Source organism: Thalassophryne amazonica, chromosome 7 (genome assembly GCF_902500255.1).
Source record: "Thalassophryne amazonica chromosome 7, fThaAma1.1, whole genome shotgun sequence".
NCBI lineage: Eukaryota > Metazoa > Chordata > Actinopteri > Batrachoidiformes > Batrachoididae > Thalassophryne > Thalassophryne amazonica.
In genome coordinates, this window is record NC_047109.1 from 112,756,035 (window position 1) to 112,779,733 (window position 23,699).

General features: G+C 41.7%; 1 protein-coding gene across 1 annotated transcript in view; it reads left to right on the forward strand.

The window, feature by feature from the left end:
* The first annotated feature begins 3,327 nt into the window (after positions 1–3,327).
* The window catches only part of rspo2 (R-spondin 2), a 178,335-nt gene continuing 157,963 nt past the window's right edge, over positions 3,328–23,699 (forward strand). Inside the window, 2 exon segments of the mRNA XM_034175374.1 lie at positions 3,328–3,385; positions 3,388–3,441. Of these exon segments, the coding sequence (XP_034031265.1) occupies positions 3,343–3,385; positions 3,388–3,441 (97 nt within the window). The 5' untranslated portion in view covers positions 3,328–3,342.

Genomic DNA, 23,699 nt, shown 5'->3' on the forward strand with positions numbered 1-23,699 from the left:
TTATATAGCACCAAATCACAACAAACAGTTGCCCCAAGGCGCCTTATATTGTAAGGCAAGGCCATACAATAATTACGTAAAAACCCCAATGGTCAAAACGACCCCCTGTGAGCAAGCACTTGGCAACAGTGGGAAGGAAAAACTCCCTTTTAACAGGAAGAAACCTCCAGCAGAACCAGGCTCAGGCTCTAATTTGTTACAGCTATTTTTCTTAGTTTCTCACAATGTATATTTATATCATTTTGTAAAGTGATTCCAGCAGATTTAAACTGGAAACCACAATTTTCCATTAGACCAATGTAAATAAGTACTTTGAATGAAGTGCACTGTGTTTCACTTTTTCAGTGTTTATATATATATATATATATATATATATATATCTATATATAATATGCTTCTCTACCTGAATTAGAAGCTCAAAGGCTTTATGCTGAAGCCTCACATTCACCCCAATGTCAGTGTGCTGCCATGCAAGGGGCTCAACTGCACACCGGGAGGAACTGGGGGCATTAAGGACCTTATCCAAGGACCCTTAGTGATTTTCTGGTCCAAACCCACCGCTTAACCACTAGAACACCACCTCCCAAAAGTCAACATAGTTTCTGATTGTAGTTAGAAATATTTTGACGTGTACACATGTCCAAAAAATGTTGACAGGCACACATTCTGCAGATGTCCAGAGCATAAACAAACTTTAGCAACATTTGTCTCCTCACAGTGACTTGTGTCAGCAAAACATACAAACATACATGTGATTTGTAACTTTTTCTTTGAATACAGTTTACTTCTAGGATGTAGTTGCTTAGCTGGAAGTTTGGGCTCATAGTTTCTTCCTGCAGTTACTATCTCGGTGTCCGTGTCACGCTCATCATCATAACATCACACCTGCAAGGTGAAATTATAAGATCTTAGCATCCTAAATTAGCCGGTGAAAACTTAATCTAACTGTATTTTCTCTCTAACAAGCTAATTTACATTTACACACCAGCATGATAACAAGCAAAGCTAGCAGGCGTGACATGCCACTGTAGCTAGCTACCCCTTGAGCTGACCCTAGAGGTCGAGATTATGAGTTAATAACTAAACATTGTTTTGAATTGCTTGCAAATTACATCCATCTTTTTAAGTACAGTTTAAATGCTGAGTTCTGTTACGATGTCTGATTCAATTTCTTTCATTTTTCAGGATGTTTTGATTTGACATTGGCACAGATTCACAGGGCAAAGGTCAGCAAAGCTGAGCTTGAATGGCTTGAGCTCTGATTTTGGTAAATGCAATGAATTGCCTTTTTTTTGAAGAAATTTTATGTAAAATGCTCTTAGATGAGGCGATTAATCAAAATTCAAAAGGTAGTAGGATTAATGCGGTAGTGATTGGGTCCACCAGGTGCACACTTTTTTGTGCCCTCGTCATGAAAATGGGGCAGTTTTTCTAATTTTATTTTACTATTTATAATCCTCCCCCTAACCCTAACCCTGCCCCAGATTCCCCAAATCACCCCACATTTCATGATAGGGGCACAAAATGTGAGGTGATTTGGGGAGTCGTGCCCCCATCACAAAAAGTGCCCCATTTTCATAATGGTATAACAAACCCATAGATTAACTGACTTGTCGTAATGCCATCACGAACTGCCGTCGCAAAATTTTCATAACTCTGTAAAAGCTATTTGATATTCAGCTGTGAAATGTACAGATCCAGTTTGGGACCAGTGAGCCTCTGATTTTGGACCATGTCTGTATCGTTAACAAATAATTGCAGTATTCTTTTATATTGGTCATTTTATGATCAGTATTATTCCTTCTACCTTATTTACATACTTGCACTGTTGTTCTGTGACTGTGCTTGTGCTGCTGCAACATTGTGAATTTCCCCATCATGAGACTACTAAAGGATTTTATCTTATCTTAATTTGAATAAAACGATGGCATAGCAGGATATGTATGATATTGTTCTTGCAAGAATATAAAAAGTTGCCCTTTTGTTGCATATGATACATGAAGTCTTGTTGCTACTTGAATTTGGATTAATTGGGAGAGTTACCCACTGACAGGTTTGATGGCAGGACAGTTATTATCACAAAGCAGAACAGTTGGAAATCCTTCTGATACAATTTTTCAAAAAAATATCAGCAACACCATAAATTATGCAGAGTAAAATAGGCTCCACAGTGGGTAAATCTGATCCCACTTCAAGCAGTATTAGTGTTAATCAGTCCTTAATTCAAGTCACCTTGCAAAGAGTTAATTTATACTAGGATGGAGTTGATTTAACACTATGATGGAGTAAATTTCGTCACTAAATGTACTCTTGCAGAGTCTGCTTTACTCCATCTACTGTGTCATGTTTGCCTGCGCTCACTAGGACCCAGAAGCAGCCGCACATGACAGTGTGAGTAGGTGTCTGGGGGGAGAGGGAGGGGGGGGGGCGACCACATGAAATGTCATCTTCAACATCTTAAATAGAAGAAACACAAGCTGGAAATCTCTACACGTGACGCGACACGGCGCTATATGAGGAAAAGCAGCAAGCATCAGGACCAGTTCAGTCACCTCAGCGACGGGCGCGCAAGCGCACGCACTCACCGGCTCGAGTGTTCCGCCTTCACCCCAACAACAAAGCCACACGTGTGGGTTTGTTGCTGCAGCGCTACAGGGGCACACGAACACCCCTCAGTCTGGAAACGCAAGTAAACTGAATCTACAGCGGAGGGAAATCCCAATTATTTACCGCGAACACATTCCCCGCGGCTCTGCGGACTTCAGTTCCTGCTCACAAGTTTCTCATCCAAAGAGGGGATGCTGCACGTTCCCGAGCCGCACTTGCACTCGAGGGAACCTGAAAACTGGACCGGAGCTGATATTTTTACCTCCCCACTTTTGCTTCATTTGATGTAAGGTATAAAACAGGCCCGTTATTTCAGGGAGCGTTTGGCGATATTACGCACGGTTTTTATGCACGTTTCGGGGTATCGTTTTAAACTTGCATCTGCGATTGTAAGAAACACATTATCACACGAAGAGCTACTTATTTCGATCCGAGTCCCCATGCCACCCTCACCTATCACTGCTGATTCGTCACAGTGTTATCACAGTAATCTCGTCTGTCATTCTTCCCGCAGCGCACCGAAACGGACACTTTTACGACTGGAGGATCCGGCGCGCTCCATAAAATGATCCCAGCCGGCGGCTGGTGCCATGCCGCATCTCATTTTGATGTTGACACTTTTGAGGATCAACCTAAAGAAACTGGAGGAGGACATTGAACAGTCCTGTAGAATTCACTGAAGCCCTTTTGGCACCTTATTTTTACTGGAGTCCGAGCAAGAGATCGCCGTTCCAGATGCAGTTTCGACTGTTCTCCTTTGCCCTGATCGTATTGAACTGTATGAGTACAGCAGCTGTCAGGCGCCTTCGCACCGCTGGAAGAGAAATAAAAGAGGTAAACTGATCTGACTTTAACCTAACTGCTTTTTGTTCCAAAAAAAAAAAAAATGTTGCTCAGAAGCTGCAAAGTCATACTTTGTGTGGACAGCGCGCGGAAACCGTTTAAAATATTCCACGGTCAGACCATACAGGTGTGATCCTCAAATCCAGCAAATCTACATCTGAATCCAGCAAACATTCTAACAATCTGGTGATCTATAAATAAACTACAACTAGGCTGAAGCATCTGCTGTAAATTGTTCGCCGAATGAAAGAACATTTTCCTGATTATGTACTAATTTCTTCCTGCTGTGGCTAATGCGTAAAATACGCGCAAAATTGACTACGCATGAGTCTGCCCAAAACTAATATTAGACGCGTGGCGTTAGTGGATGCGCTGTCAGATGATTTTCTTTAACAGCTCTTTCCAATATTGTGTCTTCACGCTGTTTCATTACAACAACGGCACAGTGCGTAAAAAGATGCCGGCCGGTCGATCACGACGGGAGGGGTAGGACAGATCATAAATCGGGCATCTCCTCTCCAGCCCACGTAAAGCGGATTTAACTGATGTCATAATCACTTTGAACTCTGTTGGAAACCCGCGTCACTCAGCGGAGGCGCAGCAGTGCGCGGGGAGGTGGGCTGGATTCAGATCCTTTGGAAATGCTACCGAATGAATAAGGAGACAGCGGATTAGGAAAGTGGACCCCCGACAGTCTCTTTAGACTTGCGCCATAACGCGCGGCCTCACGGTGGAACAGAGGAGATTGCGCACAGGGAGGGGACCGGCGAAGTCTTGGATCCTTTTGCCAGCCCGGACAGTTTGGTAGCAGTAGAACAACTTCTTTAAAGTCAGAGCAGACAGGGGAGGTTTGTAAATATGAAGCACTTACAGATTTAAACAACTGCGTGCCAGGGGGAACCTCCACACTCCGCAAATCCCTCCACTGCCCATCTGCAAATAATCAGGCAATCACTGCGGGGGAATGGCACACACAAGCTTTTCAGCTCCTCTGTGCGTTATTCCGCCTCTCTCTGGTGATTCTGTGAGCTCGGAGAGAATGTAAGATATTTTTTAATATGATCTATTTTTTCTCCCTTAAAACCACTTATATTTGGTATTTGTGATGGTCATGGAGGATAGTCTGCAGATTTGTCTGCATGCGAGTATGTGCGTGTGTTTAGGAGGGTGGACCAGTGGGATGAGATCAAAAGGTTAAAGTCCACGTTGACCCTAAGAACAGCTTGAACTCTGAACTCTCAACCCACACCTTGGTACTCTCTGAACATGTGGCATATTGTCAACCAGATTGTAAATATGTATAGATATAGATGTTTTATTAGAACAGACATGGTCTTCGTCCATTTATTTATCACAGTTGTATTACGGTCAGCTCCATAAACGTGTGAATATTGTTTTATGCATCGTCTGCTCCCGTGACAGGTTTATATACAGTCTGTCCTACACACACACACACACACACACACAACACACACACACACACACACACACACACACACACACACACACACACAACACACACACACACACACACACACCACACACACACAAAGTCCTGAACTGCAGGAGTGCTGAGAAGCATGCACATTCAAATTTGGCCACATCCTTCACTTTTTATTTAATATTTTTTTACATTTTCACGTGCAAATTGCATGAAAAAGTATAAAGTGTGTGCTGCATGGAGGCACATGGTGAGGTGTGAGAGGCATTTTTGAACATCTGCAGAGAAAAATTGCTTTCATTATTGCTATTCTGCTCCACTGAAACATGTATGTGCAGTGGAAAAACAGGGATTTTTGATGATCTTGTCATGCTCACATGTTGAACTGTACGATCCATATGTACTTAGTCTCCATCGTTTTTATGAGAATGTCAATGAGCCATGCTATGATACCATAGCTAAGATACAAAAGCATTACTTTTCACTTTATTCTGTGGCTAATGATGCCACCTGCTGACTACATAAATCAGGCTCAAGCACCAGAGCTGCCTGAAGAAGCAGAAAAGACAGATGCTGAAGTGAGTAATGAATATAGCAGTCAGAGCGAAGAACAGGCACAAAACCACAATTTTAATTTCTGACAGACCAAAAACGTGTTTCAAATCATATTCAACTTATGTTGCGCAACTGCAGTTCCGTGATGGTTTGGAGAAGAAGAGCGTGTGTCGCGTTCATTCATTTTCTATACCTACTTACAACCATAAGGATCACGTATGGGTGGGGGGGGGGGTGGGGAGGTTGTCCCAAAGGTGATTAGACAAGTGGTGGGGTGTACTCTGGACAGGACGCCATTTATTTACACTCTCACTCCTCTTCGGGCGGAAGCTGAAGCACCTGGAGGGAACCCTCGCGAGTCAACAGTGCTGAGCTCTGTGCTGCACATGATACATGTCTGTCTTCATGTGATGGTGCCGTGACAGACTGGAACCGCCTCTTGCCCAGTGACCCCTAGGATAGATCCCAGCCCCCCCAAGCAAGTCCACAGGACACAATATTTTTGGTACCAAAATAGAAAAAACTTCCTGAAATGTAGCCATTAATTTGCATTCTTCCTTTTAAAAATGAGACATGTATTCTGATTTGTTATCATAAAACCAAGGTGCGCAACAAACCTTTGGCAGTCAACTAATCTAATTATGATCACATTATTAATCAGATACGCAACAATTAATACTATGATTATTCAACTGCTCCAAATCAAATATCAGGCTTTTGTGTTGTTACCTCAGTATAAGGACGGGTTATCTGGGTGGTCACTAATGCAACTTTGTTTTATTGCAGTATTTTATCCAAAAAAAGAAAAAAATTAAAAAAATTGTAGAGTGTGTGCAACTAGGACATGTGCATTGCATGCTGGGTAGCAGCCACTATACTTTTCTGTACATTTCCAGATGTTTCTTTTAGTAACTTCATCTGGAGTCTGAGCACTTTAAGAATTCTAGTTTAAGAATTCAAAATCTTCAGCCTGCTGGTTGTGCAGTAGTACTCGACGACATGTGTCACTTAGCACTCCCATAAGGAGTTAGCGCTCAGTCAGGATCACACTCTGGTGTTTCATCGGCTGGTTTGCCTGAAAATAAAACATGAATTTCTTAGAGCTGTGGAGCAATGCAGCCGGTTAGTTAGCCAGTCAGTACGTTGTGCAGTGCTATCTGTGTAGCAACAAGCCTGCACCGTGTATAATCATGACATTTGATGCTTCTTTGTAATCTCAGAGTTCTGGGTCCATTTGTTCTGTTTCCAAGGTGGAAAGCAGAAAAATTACACTCCACTTGGTTCTGGGTTTCCACACTGGTCGTGAGAGTGGTTGCGACCGTTGACCACACAGCAAACCTTCAATGTTATAACATGTTTTTAAGGTGGATGATGTCATTTAAACATAACACCGAGTTCTTCCCCGATACGCAATCTGCACAGTTAGTGCAGCAGATAAGTGAATATTTACAGTGCAATCCTTCAAATGGTGATGCAAGCACCAAATCTGCACAAATACTCCTTAGACATTAATCTTTTGTCCACTTTAGTTTTCAAAGGCAGCCAGGTAGGGGTCAATTGAAGAATTACACAGGGGTCAAAATCTAAAAATGCGCCAGTCATATTGAAAGCTATACCATATTATTTATCTGATCCTAAAGATTTCAAAAAGGTATAGTTTGGACTATCTATAACTGAATTCTATGGAGTTATGGTATAAGAAATAGCAAAAGTGGTGAGAAAGGAACAATTTCATTTTGTTCAGGGGTCAAAAATAAAGTTGCTCCAATTTTGAAAAAACATGCAAATTTGGAGTGCACACTTAAGTGCACACTTAGTGCGCATGACGCAGGAATCGTGTCTAAACCATGTAATGTCGTCCCTGCCTCCAACGCCTCGTACACCTGTTGCTACAACTATTTGCGCACACAAGTGCCTGAAAGACAAAGTGTGCGCTGTGCAAACCCATGGCACTCTCTCACGGCAGGTGTCAGCCAAATCCCAGGTGACATGCACAAACACCTAACACCGCTCGCATGGCACTTAGAAAATGTGTGGCCAGTCACACTCTTAGCACGACAGCAGACTGCAGACAATCACTGTCATACTGCTGTGAAATTTGTCTAAGTTCCACATGAGTGTGACTTTGCAAACACACACACTGACATGTGGGTGTGTGCGCTCCACTCACGGGAGGTGTGGCTTCTGACTGAAGCAGCTGTGGTGATCTGCCATTCTGGACATTCCAGCTGGACAGCACCTACTGTGTTTGGACAGTCATGGACTAACAACTGTCCACTGTGAGGCGCGTGTGTCTGATTGCTGTATTTACCTAGACATGAATAAAAACATATATTGCTGTGGTGGCGACAAGCTGCAGAAAGTGAGTGCGCACACGGAGCGGATACTGACAGCTCCCCAGGTTGAAACGGACCATCAGATCAGAATACACAGCAGGCTATCTGACCATCACGTGACCCACGTGAGCTCTGTTCCACATGACATGGTGTCTGTGCTGCAGCGCACCATCCACAAGACACGCGTGTAGGGCAGAACACGCACACGGCCGACTGGACACACCTGACCAATAGATGTGGACATCAGAGCACACTGCTTCTCATTCATGTCATTTCAGGACTGTATGTCAGTTTTGTGATACTTCCACATCCTTCCTAATATGAGGCACCTTCCCACAGCTTTCAAAGAACAGCTCTGGGCTCGGTGGTAAAGATGCTTACTGGGGAATCAGAGCTTTTGGAAGGTGCAGGTTCACGTCCAGTGGGTGGTATGTGTTTTTCTTTTGTTAAATTTATTTATTCCACATGAGCAGCACGATGTGGTCCTTTTTATTTATTCCACATAAGCAGTGCAATGTGATTCCACAGGTACCGGCTGTTTTTTTGCTTGTTTTTTATTCCACATAAGCGGCGCAATGTGGTCCCACAGGTACCAGCTGGTTTTATTTTTTTATTTATTCCACATAAGCGGCGCGATGTGGTTCCACACGTACCAGCTGGTTTATTTTTTACTTCTTCCACATAAGTGGCTCTATGTGCTTGCTGCACCACACGCTGTTCCTGCTTGAAAGACACCATCGTGGCATGAACTCTTGCGCCGGGTTTTGGCATGCCTGCCCATCAGCTTAATGTTTTGTGGTGCACTAATTTCGAACTGTTTCATGCTGTTTTGCCGTAATCAACCAGACGTTGACCAGACTTCGCACTATGTGTGAAGAGGCCCTAAGGTTTGGGCAACTAATGAAAATCGTTAGTCGACTATTCCATTAGTCATGGAATAGTCGACTAGTGGGCAACAAAATTGAGATTGAATGACTTAAGCAATTTCCAATCTTTATGGAAATCACTGCTGTGCTAATTGCTAGGCTACAATCAGTCAGTTGGAGTTTTCAGACAAGATCATGCCTGTAGTCCAACACGCTGTCCTTTGCTTATATAATTTAATCTCTTATCTTATCAAAGACGTAAATACTTTGCTAAGCTAGCCTATTTTTTAAAATGCTGTCGTAGCCAACTAGCCAATTTCATTGTAGCTAGCTAGCCTGAGCCACTGTCATAATTACTGTCAGTCACTTTTACTCTGGAGTGTCTTGACCGTATTTTTTTTATTCTTTATCTTTGAATTTCTTTTTAGACACAGACCGTGTGCTGTGTCCTACGTTGTGTTTGTTTCCATGTAGGATCTGTGTACGTAGGCTTAAAGTTAGTTTACGTGTTCATTTCTATGGATGCCTCCATGATGTCCGATATATACAAGCTCCTTCTTCCGAGTTCTTTTTTTTTTTTTTTGCACTGAATTTCCCTCGAGTGCATTGAAAAAAAATTCAACTTTTGCCAGAGAGACCGTATGCACTGTGTGCCAGGATGATAGCTTTGGAAGGCTAACTTGTTCTATTCATTTGGTTGACTGTGGATGTTCAAAGTGTAGTTCATTCATTCATTCATTTTCTGACACTTCTCCGAGTCTCGTTGACGGTTCTACTCAGAGTCCCAGATAGTTGAGCTTTTCACTGTGTCCAGGCAGCCCAGTCTAATTATTTTATTTTATTTTATTTTTTTTTTGTGAGAGCATCACAAAAATGTGACACATTTCGTGATGGTATCATGAAGAAATAGATTAAATCACTTTTTGTGATGCCATCACAAACTTGGCATGACATCGGGGAGTGTAATCCCAGATACCTGACGGAGAAATGTCATTTCTGCTACTCGTATCCACAAAATAAAGAAAGAAAATAGTTTAGCGGCTTTAAGTTTTAGTTTTGTTTTGTTTTTTCAGGTTTTATTAGGTTTTTCCACCAGTAAGCTAATTCATCACCTCTTGTTTGGTCTCTATAGTATTTCATGAATATTATAGAGACCAAACAAGAGGCGACAAATTAACCTGTTACTGCTGGGAAAAAAAAACAACAAATATTGCGCTTATTTTCAGTGCGAAAGGTTCTTGGTTCAAATCCCACCTCTGCCCATTTCTCTTTATAGTGTGGAGTTGCATCAGGAAGGGCATTCGGTGTAAAACTTGTTCCAAATCAACATGCAGATCTGCCGTGGCGACACAGAGTGAAAACAAGGGAGCAGCCGAGGGGACTTGGTAGTGTTTTGTGAACATATTCCCCAACTGGATGATGAAAAACAGCTGCTGCGATCTCCATAGCGAAATGCATTTCTTTGCATTGAACACTAGGTGGTGCATCGCGTATAATATGGACACAGATCACGTAATGAGCTGTGACGCACTTCTGATTGAAGATATTTGTTAATCATTTTTAAGTACAAATTTTTTTTCATTACATTTACTAATTTGTTCAGCCTGAATAAGAACATAAAGGAATGGGAATAAACTTGAACTTGCCTTTGCAGTTTTATTTAGTGTATTTATGTAAAAAGCAGGTTTTGAATTAACTTTCAAAGGATCTTCGGGTTTGTTTTCTCTCGCTCTCTCTTTTCTAAGACATGGAAATTAGGCCTCTTCATGCTAAAAGCTTCTACAAAGTCCCACGTTTGTGAGTGTAAGTGTTAATGTTGGATCTCAGTACCTCAGCGCAATATAATACGTGGATTAAGTGCCTAACGGGCAGGAGGAGTGAGTCCGATCCAAGAGGCTGCTTTCAGACCCGCTTTGCCACTCTGGAAAAAGTTAAAAAGTACTTCAGATGGCACGTCTTTTAACAAGGCTGCCACTCTAATCCAGGTGATGGCAGCTCTGCATCTTGCCCTCTGAGACTCTTTATTCCATAAAACTGACGGGCTGCATTTGGCTCTATGTTCCACTGATCAGAAGGAAGGGATTAAGAGGAACAGCGTCCTGAGAGGTTATGCCGGGGGGTGGGGTGTGTTTTTTTAAGGGATGAGAAGGGAATATTTAAGCACATCAGATGGAAACTGCTAAATGTGAGAAGCATCACCTGAGAGGGATTACAGCGAGCCAAGTCCTGACCCGAGTCTGAGCTCCGGCGTCAAGGAACAGTGGTTCGTCTTTTCTCTGCCAGGGGCTCAGAAAAGTTTAAATCTGTGTGAGAGACAGAATACGGAGAGACAGATGGACACCCTGCAGGTGCAGTTCCTGATGCACCAATGAAGTCATTAAACCCAGAACATATGTACCGCTTGCTGACAGGTCACCTCTGCCCCTTTCCCAACATGGAGACCGATCACAACCACGGCTCTTCTTTGGGAATATCACGACCTTTATGGACAAGGATTCACTTATGTTCCGTATTGATAAATCACATTAGCCTGACCCAGGCTTCGAACTCTGTCAAAAGACTAGCTCCTTGTTTGACCTACTAACCCATGCATGTCGGTCCTGGCCTGCAGCACAGCTCCCGCTCCCACTCACAGCGGTATCATATGAAGTGGGTAAAAGGCTCCTCAGTGCGCTCGTGCTATGCTACACTGTCGAAAAATCCCAGCAGAGGAAAAAAACACGCAGCGGTATGAACTTTCTCCTGTGGAGAAACACAGAAAGAGATTCTTTCTCTTCCCGTGTGACAAATCAGGGATGATCTGTTTCACGTTTTCTTTGTTGTCCATTTGGAAAAACCCTTCAAATCTCCCCTCCGTTTGAAAAAAAATATAAATTAACCCTCCAAATTAAATCTTCCACATTAACCAAAAGCTTAGTGGAGGATTTCTGTGGCTCCCTGCAGCCTTTGTCCACTGATGTTTAATCTAACTCAGGTTTTAGTATCTTTAGACATCACTGAAGCTCAAGGTCAGTGTTTCTGCTTATGTTTTTAAATGTTTCACAGAGAACAACATCACTGCAGTATCTTCTGCAAAGAAAATCGAACATCTATTTTGAAATTCCCAATGTCTAATATTGGTTTTAAAAAAAGGACATTAGTAAAGCTCATGGTCATGATTCTCCTTTTCAGTGTTTCTGCTGAGCAAAAGATTACAGAGAACAAGATTACTGCAATAAAAAATTCACTGTTTAACCATCTAAATTCAAATAAGGGCATTAGTGAAGCTCAAGGTCATGTTGCTTTTTTTTAATATATATATATATTTCTGCTTAGCAAAAGGTCACAGGCAACAACCTTACTGATATAACTTTTGGAAGAACCCTACCGCACAAATCCATTTTGAAATTCTGGATGTTTAACAGTTACATATTTTTGTTTTGTTTTGTTTTTGTTTTTTTGTTTTGTTTTGTTTTTTGTTTTGTTTTTTTTTTTTTGTTTTTTTGGCAAATAAGGATTTAAAAGATTTTTAAAAAATCAAGCAAAGTAAACTGCAAGTGCCACTTGCGTTGTGCTGTGTTCGGCATTGCTCCAAGTCAAAGGTCGCACCCAATATCTAGTTTAAAAATTCTAACTTATTTTATAAAATTCTTCATATTTTAGCATATTTTTATATTATGATGTTACAGAAGCTCAAGGTCATACTCCTCCTTTTGGCTATGCCAAATGTCATCCAGAACATTGCTTCACCATCTTTTGCGAGGAAAAAAATGACAGTGAACTTTTCATTCTCGTCATGTTTAATCATGTTTAGGAAAGTATTGAAGCACAGTGTCACGCTGTTGTTTTTGATCTAGCACCTAATATCTTAATAAAAAAATCAAACTTCTGTTATATAATTCTTAATATTTTAGCATATATATATATATATATATATATATATATATATATATATATATATATGTTTATATAGCGCTTTTCCATCTGCATCAGACTCTCAAAGCGCTTTACAATAATGCCTCACATTCAGCCCGATGTCAGGGTGTCACCATACAAGGTACTCACTACATACCGGGAGCAAATAGGGGATTAAGGACCTTGCCCAAGGGCCCTTAGTGATTTTCCAGTCAGGCTGGGATTTGAACAGAGGATCCTCTGGTCTCAAGCCCAACGCTTCTAACCACTAGACCATCACCTCCCCATGTTGCAGCAGCTCAAGGTCATACTCCTGTTTGGGCCTCCTTTTTAGCATATATATAGATGTTAAATGGACAGCATTTATATAGCGCTTTTCCATCTGCAAAAGACACTCAAAGCGCTTTACAATAATGCCTCACATTCAGCCCGATGTCAGGGTGTCGTCGTACAAGGTACTCACTACACACCGGGAGCAAATAGGGGATTAAGGACCTTGCCCAAGGGCCCTTAGTGATTTTCCGGTCAGGCTGGGATTTGAAGAGAGGATCCTCTGGTCTCAAGCCCAGTGTTTCTAACCACTAGACCATCACCTCCCCATGTTACAGCAGCTCAAGGTCATACTCCTGTTTGGGCCTCCTTTTGGCTATGCCAGATGTCATCCAGAACATTACTTCACCATCTTTTGTGGAAAAAAAGGATGTTGGACTTTTCAATCTCCCCATGTTTAAGCATGTCGAGGAACATATCGAAGCTCAGGGTCACGCTACTGTTCTTGATCCACTTTATACAAAGTATAAAAACAAAGTATTATTTATAGAAACTGAATTATGAACAAACATCATCAAACTATTGTAGTCAGTGTTTTTTATGGCACTTTTAACAAATTAAATGACTGAGAGACTTTAATATTCATATATGACTGTTGTCAAACAATCCCACATGCTGGTGAAATTAAAAACCACGTAGATGGTCTTATTTCAGGCTCCATTTTTAACCACACAGTAAAAGTTCACTTTTCGGAAATGTGAAATAAAATGAAGTTATTACAGAAATTTTACAATATTCTCCGTATTTCCTTGCGGTGATGGGAAATTCCAGCCCAGTAGACAAACAGTGCAGTCAGTGTCCGTCCTGGTCCTGAGGGGGATTTAGTCATCCTTACCTGTGCCATTCCCTCAGCTGCACATTAACCCTCAAGCAATTACACCTTAATACGGTGCCTTATAAACCCACCAAATATGAGCAGCCAATTTGGGCCGATTCTCTCAGTTTATTGGGCCATAAAAAAAAATCTAATGTGGGAATCATTTGTAAGTGCCACACATAAAACAACACAAAAGAAGCTTAAAAAAAAAAAAATTAAATGAGTCATACAAGGGTTTCACAGGTAGGAGAGTCATCCAGGGCCAGAGATGGAACCTCTGAGGCCGATACTAAAATATGCTTCCAGAACAGCTTCCAGAGAAATTCCAGACTAAAAATAAAAAATAAAATATAAATCAATTACATGAAGTGAAAAATCACTTTAAAGTAACGTATACAGCTACATGATCAAAATGAACTGTGAACCAGTCGGTGGCTCATTTTTAACATTATGAATAGGTTGAGTTCATGTTTATTTGCTGCTATTTCCACATCTTCAAACTCTTACAAGAGATCAAAGTTTGGCGTGAGAATCTCACAGGACTGGTTACAGGAGTGTTAGCAGGCTATTCCACAGGGCGCCGTCCTACAACCATCACCCACGCGGTCCAAAGACGTGCAAAAACGGGATGAAACATCTCCTAACAGGCTGGCTTATAAAAAGCAGGCCATTCCTTCCTGTTAAATCCCAAATAGCAAATTGGGACACAATTTAAAGCATCATAGTAACATCTTGATCCATCTTTGTCAATCTTGAACAAACTTGGTATACATAGTAGTTACGGCCGTCATTGGCACTAGATTTGAAATTGGGATCCAATTTTTGAACTGTTCAAAAATTTAATTCTGATTCTCCAAATCGTTGTAACTTCTGCATATTCGTAGTCTTAACAGCTTCAGTCATGTTCAAACTTCTTGGAGCGTGGTATTCGTCATGACTACGGCTTGAAACTTGTTTGCTTGTGTTCCATCAGGGTAAAACGTTGAAGCTGAAGCAGTGTTTGTTGCAGTTTTCGTTCAAAGTTAAACCACTCAATTGTGTCCAGCCTAGGCTGCAGCTCCTTTCTTTCATTTTTGGACAGGTTGCCAGGTCTGCACTTTATAATCCCGCCAGTTGCCAGGTTTACATTTTATAAGCCAGGCTGTTAGGAGGCAAGCCAGATTACTCTGTTTCATCCCGTTTTTGCACTTTTTTGGGTCGTGGGTGATGGTAGTAGAATGACATCCTGTGGAATAGCAGCCCAGTTTCACATTTTTTTTTTTTTCGTCCTCCCATCACAAAATGATTCAAATTTTCGTGATGGGGTTTTTGTTAAACTCACTATTACTAATCTTACTCCTTCCCCTAACCTTAACCATAACCACCCGACCCCTCCCCCACTGCACTTTTAATTACATGCAGCCATCGCGGAATGAATTAAAATGAATTTGTGCTCCCATGATGAAAATTTTGCACTTTTCCTGACAATATGACAAACCAATAGATTAATGTATCACGACAATCCCTGAGACTGGGTTGGGAATAGCCCTGTTTGGGAGATCCCTGACATGTATTCTATCCTTTTACACACCCCAACTGTTATAATAGCATCGATACAGTAGGCATTCTTGTTTTCCCCAATGAGCGTGATGATGGGTCTTATTAAAAATGACAAATTTCCTCTCTTGCTGCAGTTATTTAGGGAATAACCACATTTTTAGGATGCCACTGGTGTAACCATTCTATTTGACAGGCTGTGAGTTGGATTTCTCATCCTCATCTCGCTCTAAATGCAGCACAATATGAAGGATCCAGACGTGTAAAGCGGGACGTGATGTCCAGGTGTTTTGTTTCAGCACAACAGGCCACATGCTGTATTGGGTCATGTTCAGTGCGTCACTGCTCTCCTCGTGTACCTACTTTACATTGATCTGCCAGACATGGAAATTCAAAACTCTGGAGGCTCTTTGAGAAAATGCACCAGCGCACACGCTTTAATGCGCTGTTGTTTGTATCAGTGCCGGTTTGAGTGGTTGCCTCTCTAACAACAGGGAGGCACCGGGCTCAGATCATTACCCCCGCGCCCACCCCTTAACACTTGACAGATGGACAAGACTCCTTTTCTCCCCCCTCTTTCTTCTTTTATGGGATCTCTAATTATGCTTACACGCCACATCAAAATAAGGCTCAGCATGCAATGCCTCTGCAAAGGAGAGGAAGTGAGCTGGTCAGATGCACCAAAGCGTCTCTCTGTGCAGAGCTTGCCTGTAATTTGGCGGTCCACCTATAGGCACAGAGAGGTAAAACATAAAGCAATTCAAATTGAAAGATCTACAACTGCATTGATGTACAATGTCGTAACAGTCCCTCAATGGCGAGGAAGATGGTCTCTTGATCGAGTCAATGTTGAGACGCCCGGGTTTGTTTAATGCGAGAATGTCATTGTGCACCAACAAACACAGGGTCCTTGATAGATTCTTAGTCTGATCTGATGGCCGGGAAACCCCAGATGATTGGGGTTTGCCGCAGCCTTCATCAGCCTTCACAGTCGCTGGGCAACAAGCAATCGCCTCTTCCGCCTGATCCACCACTGAGGACTTCTTGTTTCACCAGATCCCCATTAGCTGTCTCATGTTCAGGGTTCCTGTTGGACTTTCACATTTACCGTAATGGCCAAGGTCCCCACTGTATTTCACCCCCCACAGGGCAATCCCCTACTTGATCTGTTACCCGGGTGTCACAACGCGGATGAGGGGTTGGACCTTGACACCTGATGTACAGTGAAAATGTACAATGAACCAATCAATGGCTCAGTTTCAACATGATAAATCAGGTTAGTTAATCTTGTTCCGTTACTTGCACATCTTCAAACTCTTGTAAAAATTCAAATGTTGATGCGTGGCTCTGGTTAGACTGGCTACATACAGGAATGTTAACTTTGTGACGCAGACAGAAAGTCAAATGTCCACTAGTGGGATATTGGTATAATAGATAAATGTAAGAGTTTGAACTCTACATCTGGTTTATAATTTACTAGTACTATCATACAGGTTCAGAATGGAAAAGACATTTCATTTTGTGTAATGGGAAATGACAAATAAATGGCTCTTCTCCACTTTTTTTTTTTTTACATCCTTGCGTGAAACACTGAGCCACAAATTGCTTCATCCTGAATATGACAAGCCACATCCAGGTCTGCAGAAAATCTTCCCACAGGGCTTTTGGTGGCAGGATTAGCACTTCAGTAAAGTGTAAAAATGCTTTCCCATCTTGAACCCACAAGAATGGAGAATGATGTGGTGACGCTCAGGTGTTATCCTGTCAGGATGTAACTCCATGAAGCTCAATGCCAAGTTCTGTCAGGTCGAGGAGCATTTTGCCGCTTGCACCTCCTCATAGAGTTACCTCGTCTCCCAACTGGTGACCACACTGGAAGACAAATAGGAAATCCTTATCTCCAGAACGCAGCTGCAGGCAGGTTACACATGCATGTCCATTTGGTGTTGTCCACTTGCTGGGATCCTCAGCACTAATTAAGGCATCTGCAAAATGACATGTTCATGATTAAAGGACACATTTGGTTTAATAGACATTCCCTTACAATTCCAGACAATTTCTCAGCGCAAGATCCAGCATGTTGGTGCCTCACTGTTGATAAGGCTAAGAGGACGTCCACGTTTTTTCTGGTTATGACAGATAGATGGTTATTTTCAAGAGGTGGGGATGGACTGGTTTTTTGGCATGGTGGTACAGGACCCTGGGTAATTCCATGGTGGATGGAACAATGCATAATGCCAGAAAATACTCCCAGGCCTCCTTAAGTACTGCATTTTCCAGATTATACATCACTTTTATAAACTAGCCTCAGAGGTCTTGCGACTTAAACTTCAATGTGACTTATATACAGAAAATCACAGGTTCATTATCATTAAAAATAATCATGATAACTATTTATATCAAGCTTTCTCAGGAATCAAAGACCTAAACAAAATAACCTCCAATAATAAAAGAATAAATGGCAATAATTAAAAAGTACATTACAGCAGCACCCAAGGGACAGGAGTGGTGGCCAAGTGGATAAGTGTGGTTGTTTCCAGTGTGGAAGGTACCTGGTTCAAACCCGCCCTTGCTCATTCTCCAATTCTCCAATATGGAATTCTGTCAGGAAAGGCATCCGGTGTAAAACCTGTGCCAAATCAACATGGAGATCCACCTCACATCTGCTGTGGTGAAACAAGGGAGATGCTGAAGGGACTTACTTTTACTACAACTGCACAAAAGATCCCAAATTAAAAAGATGGAATTGCAGAAAAAAGTTAAATTTATACTCCAGTGCAACTTATGCTCTAGAAAAAATGTTATTCAGTTCAATTTGTTTATACAGTAGTGTTCAGAATAATAGTAGTGCTATGTGACTAAAAAGATTAATCCAGGTTTTGAGTATATTTCTTATTGTTACATGGGAAACAAGGTACCAGTAGATTCAGTAGATTCTCACAAATCCAACAAGACCAAGCATTCATGATATGCACACTCTTAAGGCTATGAAATTGGACTATTAGTAAAAAAAAAAAAAGTAGAAAATTCACAATTATAGTAGCATCTGCTGTTGACGCTACAAAGTCAAAACTATTATGTTCAAACTGCTTTTTTAGCAATCCTGTGAATCACTAAACTAGTATTTAGTTGTATAACCACAGTTTTTCATGATTTCTTCACATCTGCGAGGCATTAATTTTGTTGGTGTGGAACCAAGATTTTGCTCGTTTACTAGTGTGCTTGGGGTCATTGTCTTGTTGAAACACCCATTTCAAGGGCATGACCTCTTCAGCATAAGGCAACATGACCTCTTCAGCATAAGGCAAGTACGAGGTCTGTTAAAAAGGTATCGGACCTTTTTATTTTTTGCAAAAACCTGATGGATTTGAATCACGTGTGGTTGCATGAGCAAACCTTGAACTTTTCACGCCTGTCGATTGCATCATTTTCTGGTAAGCAGCCTTTGTGTGAGGACATGTGCAGCGTGCTCGGCGGATTTTCATTTCAAGGAAAAAGACGGAATGACCGGAGCAGCGCCGCATCAAATTTTGCCAAAAACTGGGCGACAGCCAGGTGGAAACCATTCGGATGATTCAGACGGCTTTTGGTGACTTTTCAGTCGTGTGACTATCCAAGAAATTGTGGAAGAGGTGGGCATGTCACAGCACATCCTGTGAGACTTCAACACGGAGGCACTTTTGCTCCGCCGTTAGAAGCAGCATGAATTTCACAGCCTCTCATTTCATGGCCAAATCTTCTGTCTTCTACAGTGGAAATCTTCTACAGTGGAATGTACCGAAAAAGTGCTGATGTCCACCTCTTCCGCAATTTCTCAGACAGTCACACGACGGTCCCGCATCACCACAGCGTTCACTTTGGAAATGATCTGGTTATTTCAGCATATCTGGCCACGCCCCAGTCCAGTCAAGAGCGGCTCTGCTCACCGCCGCCCTCCCTGGGGGGGAGGCCCAGCTATCAGGGGCCAACCGAAAATCCACGGCGCTTCGGTATTGCTTTGTCTAGGCAGGATTCTGACTTAGAGGTGTTCAGTCATAATCCCACAGATGGAAGCTTCGCACCATTGGCTCCTCAGCCAAGCATTTGTGTGCATTTGTCAGTTTTACTCTCATCAGTCCACAAAATATTCCTCCATTTCTCTTTAGGCCAGTTGATGTGTTCTTTGGCAAATTGTAACCTCTTCTGCACGTCTTTTATTTAACAGAGGGACTTTGCGGGGGATTCTTGCAAATAAATTAGCTTCAGACAGGCGTCTTCTAACTGTCACAGCACTTACAGGTAACTCCAGACTGTCTTTGATCATCCTGGAGCTGATCAATGATTGAGCCTTTGCCATTCTGGTTATTCTTCTATCCATTTTGATGGTTGTTTTCCATTTTCTTCCACGCGTCTCTGGTTTTTTGTCCATTTTAAAGCATTGGAGATCATTGTAGATGAACAGCCTATAATTTTTTGCACCTGTTTCTCCTCTCCAATCAACTTTTTAATCAAACTACGCTGTTCTTCTGAACAATGTTTTGAACATCCCATTTTCCTCAGGCTTTCAAAGACTAAAGCATGTTCAACAGGTGCTGGCTTCATCCTTAAATAGGGGACACATGATTCACACCTGTTTGTTCCACAAAATTGACGAACTCACTGACTGAATGCCACACTACTATTACTGTGAACACCCCCTTTTCTACTTTTTTTTTTTACTAATAGCCCAATTTCATAGCCTTAAGAGTGTGCATATCATGAATGCTTGGTCTTGTTGGATTTGTGAGAATCTACTGAATCTACTGGTACCTTGTTTCCCATGTAACAATAAGAAATATAATCAAAACCTGGATTAATGTTTTTAGTCACATAGCACTACTATTATTCTGAACACTACTGTATAGTGCCACATCACACCATAAGGCGCCCCAAGGAACCTCATATGGGTAAAGTCAAACCTTAACAACCCAAATCAACTTTTGAAATAAAGTCATTAAAGTCAAGGATTCTTTAGAGAGACAAACCCTCATGTGCCTCAAAAATACTGCAGACAGTGTTTTATATTCACAACAAGAATGTGATCAGGACGACTGCCTGTACATGTTTTCTGAATACATATTCACAAAGTACTACTTGACATGTAGTCTGACAGCAGGTTCTTGATGTTCAGGTATGGCAGCAGCATGGATAAAGACCCGGACGTCACAAGTGTTTAGATAAGAAATCTGTAATAAAAATGCATTAAGACTCCAGTAAAGTCTAAAGCGGTATTTTTTCCCGACCCTGGGTGCACTCAGTCCAGCTTTGTACACAGCATCTGTTCTGATTTTGGCTGAGGTTGAGTTAATGTGAGTAATAAATGAGATCTTGCCTCCGGAATTAGAAGGAGGACTAGTCGGGACAAGAGACTTCAGTGCTGCAGAGGGTATAGCTTACATGGGATGTTTTTGCATTGTAGTGTGGCTGAATTTAGCTTCTATTAGGGCTTGCGGTGTGAGACGGGGACAGTCTGATGGCTGCCCGCCGAGTGCAGAAGCACCTGGTGTGTTTTTAATAAAGAGCGAGGCTGGGAGTCATTAGTGGATCCTGATGCTGAGCTCATTGTCTCGCTCTCTCTCTCTGCAGAGAGAGAGAGAGAAAAGAGAGGGCAACATAGCGTGCACGTCAGACCTAAAGAGGTCTTTTGGGTCACCCCCTGTCGATCTATGTGGTCAAAAGGAGAAGGAGCAGATAGGAGGAAGGGTGATGGGAAGACGGGATGCAGGAAAGGAGAGGAGTGATTAAAGGAGACATATCAGTGCAGTAAGTTTGCAGATCAATCATGTAATGGACGATTGGGTGTGCAGCCTTTTGCTTTGAGGAAACCAAGTAGATTGTTTGTCTCACTGGAGTGGTTTCAGCTCGCGACCCATTTTGATGAGCCGTCTGATTAATTCCAAAGCAACGGATCACTTCTATCTGTTCTTAAAAACGACGAGCAAAACTAGCCAGCATCCTCCTCGTAAACCCCTCTGAGCGTCAGAACACTGACACATGGTGTGCATTAAGCTTTTCTGTTCTTTGTTACTGTTGTCCTTCACTGTTATTGCGGTTTCTTTCTAAATCTGTGGCGACTGGTGACTGTTTAGCCACCCGCCCGTTACTATTTTACATGGAACGAAACTTCCTGCATCTGCCGGAGATGCACAAAGATTTTTTTTTCCTTCCATGTCACACAAAAACACAAGTTACAAGTTACAACCATAGGACAACCTCCGGTGCTAAAAACATACAGCAAAAGCGGAAGTTGCCAAAACACGCAGTTCCAGGAATGACCACTTGAGGCTGTCTCCAAAGGCTGATGTTCAGTGATGTTCAGTTGTCCAATTTTAGAGTATACATACACACACACACACACACACACACACACACACACACACACACACACACACACACACAAAACATGTTTCCAGCCTCGCACATAATAATAATAATAATAATAATAATAATAATAATAATAACAGTTTTGGGCTCTATAACTACTTTCTCTCCAAGACTATGTGGGGTGAATACTTGTATAATTCATTGGTTTATCCCATTTTAAGCCTTAACATTATGCATAATTAGGAGTGTGGATACTTTGATTGACAGTTACAGTAGGTGTGAGTGCGTACCAGGTCCAGGCGGCTACCTGCTAGCTGAGGTCATTAGCTCTGGACTTCACTATGTTTGTGCTTTTTGAGCCTTTTTCTGCAGATATCTGTGATAATATGGTTTGCTGTGTGGATAATTGTATCTAGGGTTTTCATGTATCCCCTAATCCCTTGTGTGCCAGAGAGTCGCTACAGTCAAAACAACATAGAGAATCCACATGATGACAATTGTAAATGAATATTATACTACAAAAATGTAATTTTTAATGCTTTTCATCACATTAATAAGAGACTGCTGCATGATACCCTGAAAACTTGCTAAAACAGTTATAACAAAAAATCCGTGTCTGCTACATTTAATCTGTGTGGAATTTAATAAACGCAAACCGGATTTCAGACATATTATATATATTAGTCTGGAACAAAGAGGACAAACAGTGTTGTAAAGAACAATAATCAAGACGTTAAAGAACGACATGATCAGGAAGTGATTGTAGCTCACAGCAGCTCCCATTGAAAATAACGGAGAGACAGACTGTGATTCTCGCATGTTTACATAAAACAAATGCAATAACAACGTCTATAAACCCAGAAAATATATTCATGAGAGTTTTAGGCACAATATAAAAATAGTTTTATGTTGCAATGTTAATGCTGTTGTCTGTGTGCAGCGGTTAAAGTGCAGCGTGATCAGAGCATCTCAATGCAGTTCTCAATGTTACTGAGATTCATTCCTAATCCTGTCCATTCTCATCTTCCAAAGAGAATTGCAACATCTTCAGCACTGCCACCTCCAGGTCTGTCTCCTGTCTTTTGTTAGTGCCACCGTCTCTAAGCCATACAACATAGCTGGTCTTCAAACATGTAATTGCATTGCACATTTACCTCACTTCGGATCATCTGTTCAGTGGCATTACATCATATGAAGCAGAAGAACCAAACATAAAAGTGACTAATACTTCATTTTGACTTATAGCTCAGAAAATAAGTTATTAAACAAGTCTATAGTCAGGCCAACAATCTAGTGACAGACTGATCAAACAGAGACAGAATCAAAACTTTCAGCTTCTACATCAGTCTCTGGACTCAGACCTTCATTACTCAGTTTTTGCGTGAGTAAATCACCCAAACACAGTATCCAGTGTGCCACAGTTGATGCAGTTCACTGAAAAGTGATTGGTGCCAGAGATTTACTTTAATAGCCTTTTATTTCAGCTGTAAAATGTTTGGCTGAATACATTTCCTGACAATAATTGCATGATGAGTTTCAGGTGTGATCCCCTCACTGCGTCTCCATCATTTGTTCGCTCCGCCTCAGTTACAGCACGGCAGGGTGGACTTTTCCTGCCATGTTGCACGCCCATTTCTCACCACTTTTAATCCTGTCGTGCTTTGTGTGAAGGATTTGCCGCTACTCGAAGAAAATTAATTGGAAGTGGTGCCACCAGCCTTTTCTAGTCTGCTGTGTTTGAACTGAGAAAGGAGGTCTCCTCGGGTCACCCCAAGGCAGAAAAATTCATTGAGCATGCCCATATATCAGGAAATAATATGATTTCAGCATATATGGGTCATCACAGAGGTCCAGTTTCTTAAATTAAATAAATGGCTAGAATTTAGTCTCATGGGGATGGTGTGGGGGGGGGGGGGGGGGCAAATATCATCTATCATTGGTGCGTCAGACTGGTGGCAGTGAGACTAATAACAAAGCTATAGTTAGTCGAGTCTTATCGGTTGGGTATAATTAAGAAATGTGTTTTTGCAAAGAACTGTGATGTCATTTTTATGACATTTTAGTGACATCATCATGACTTCACTTACAGATCAATAAAAGGTTTGATCACCTCTGTAGCCCTGTTGGTTGCA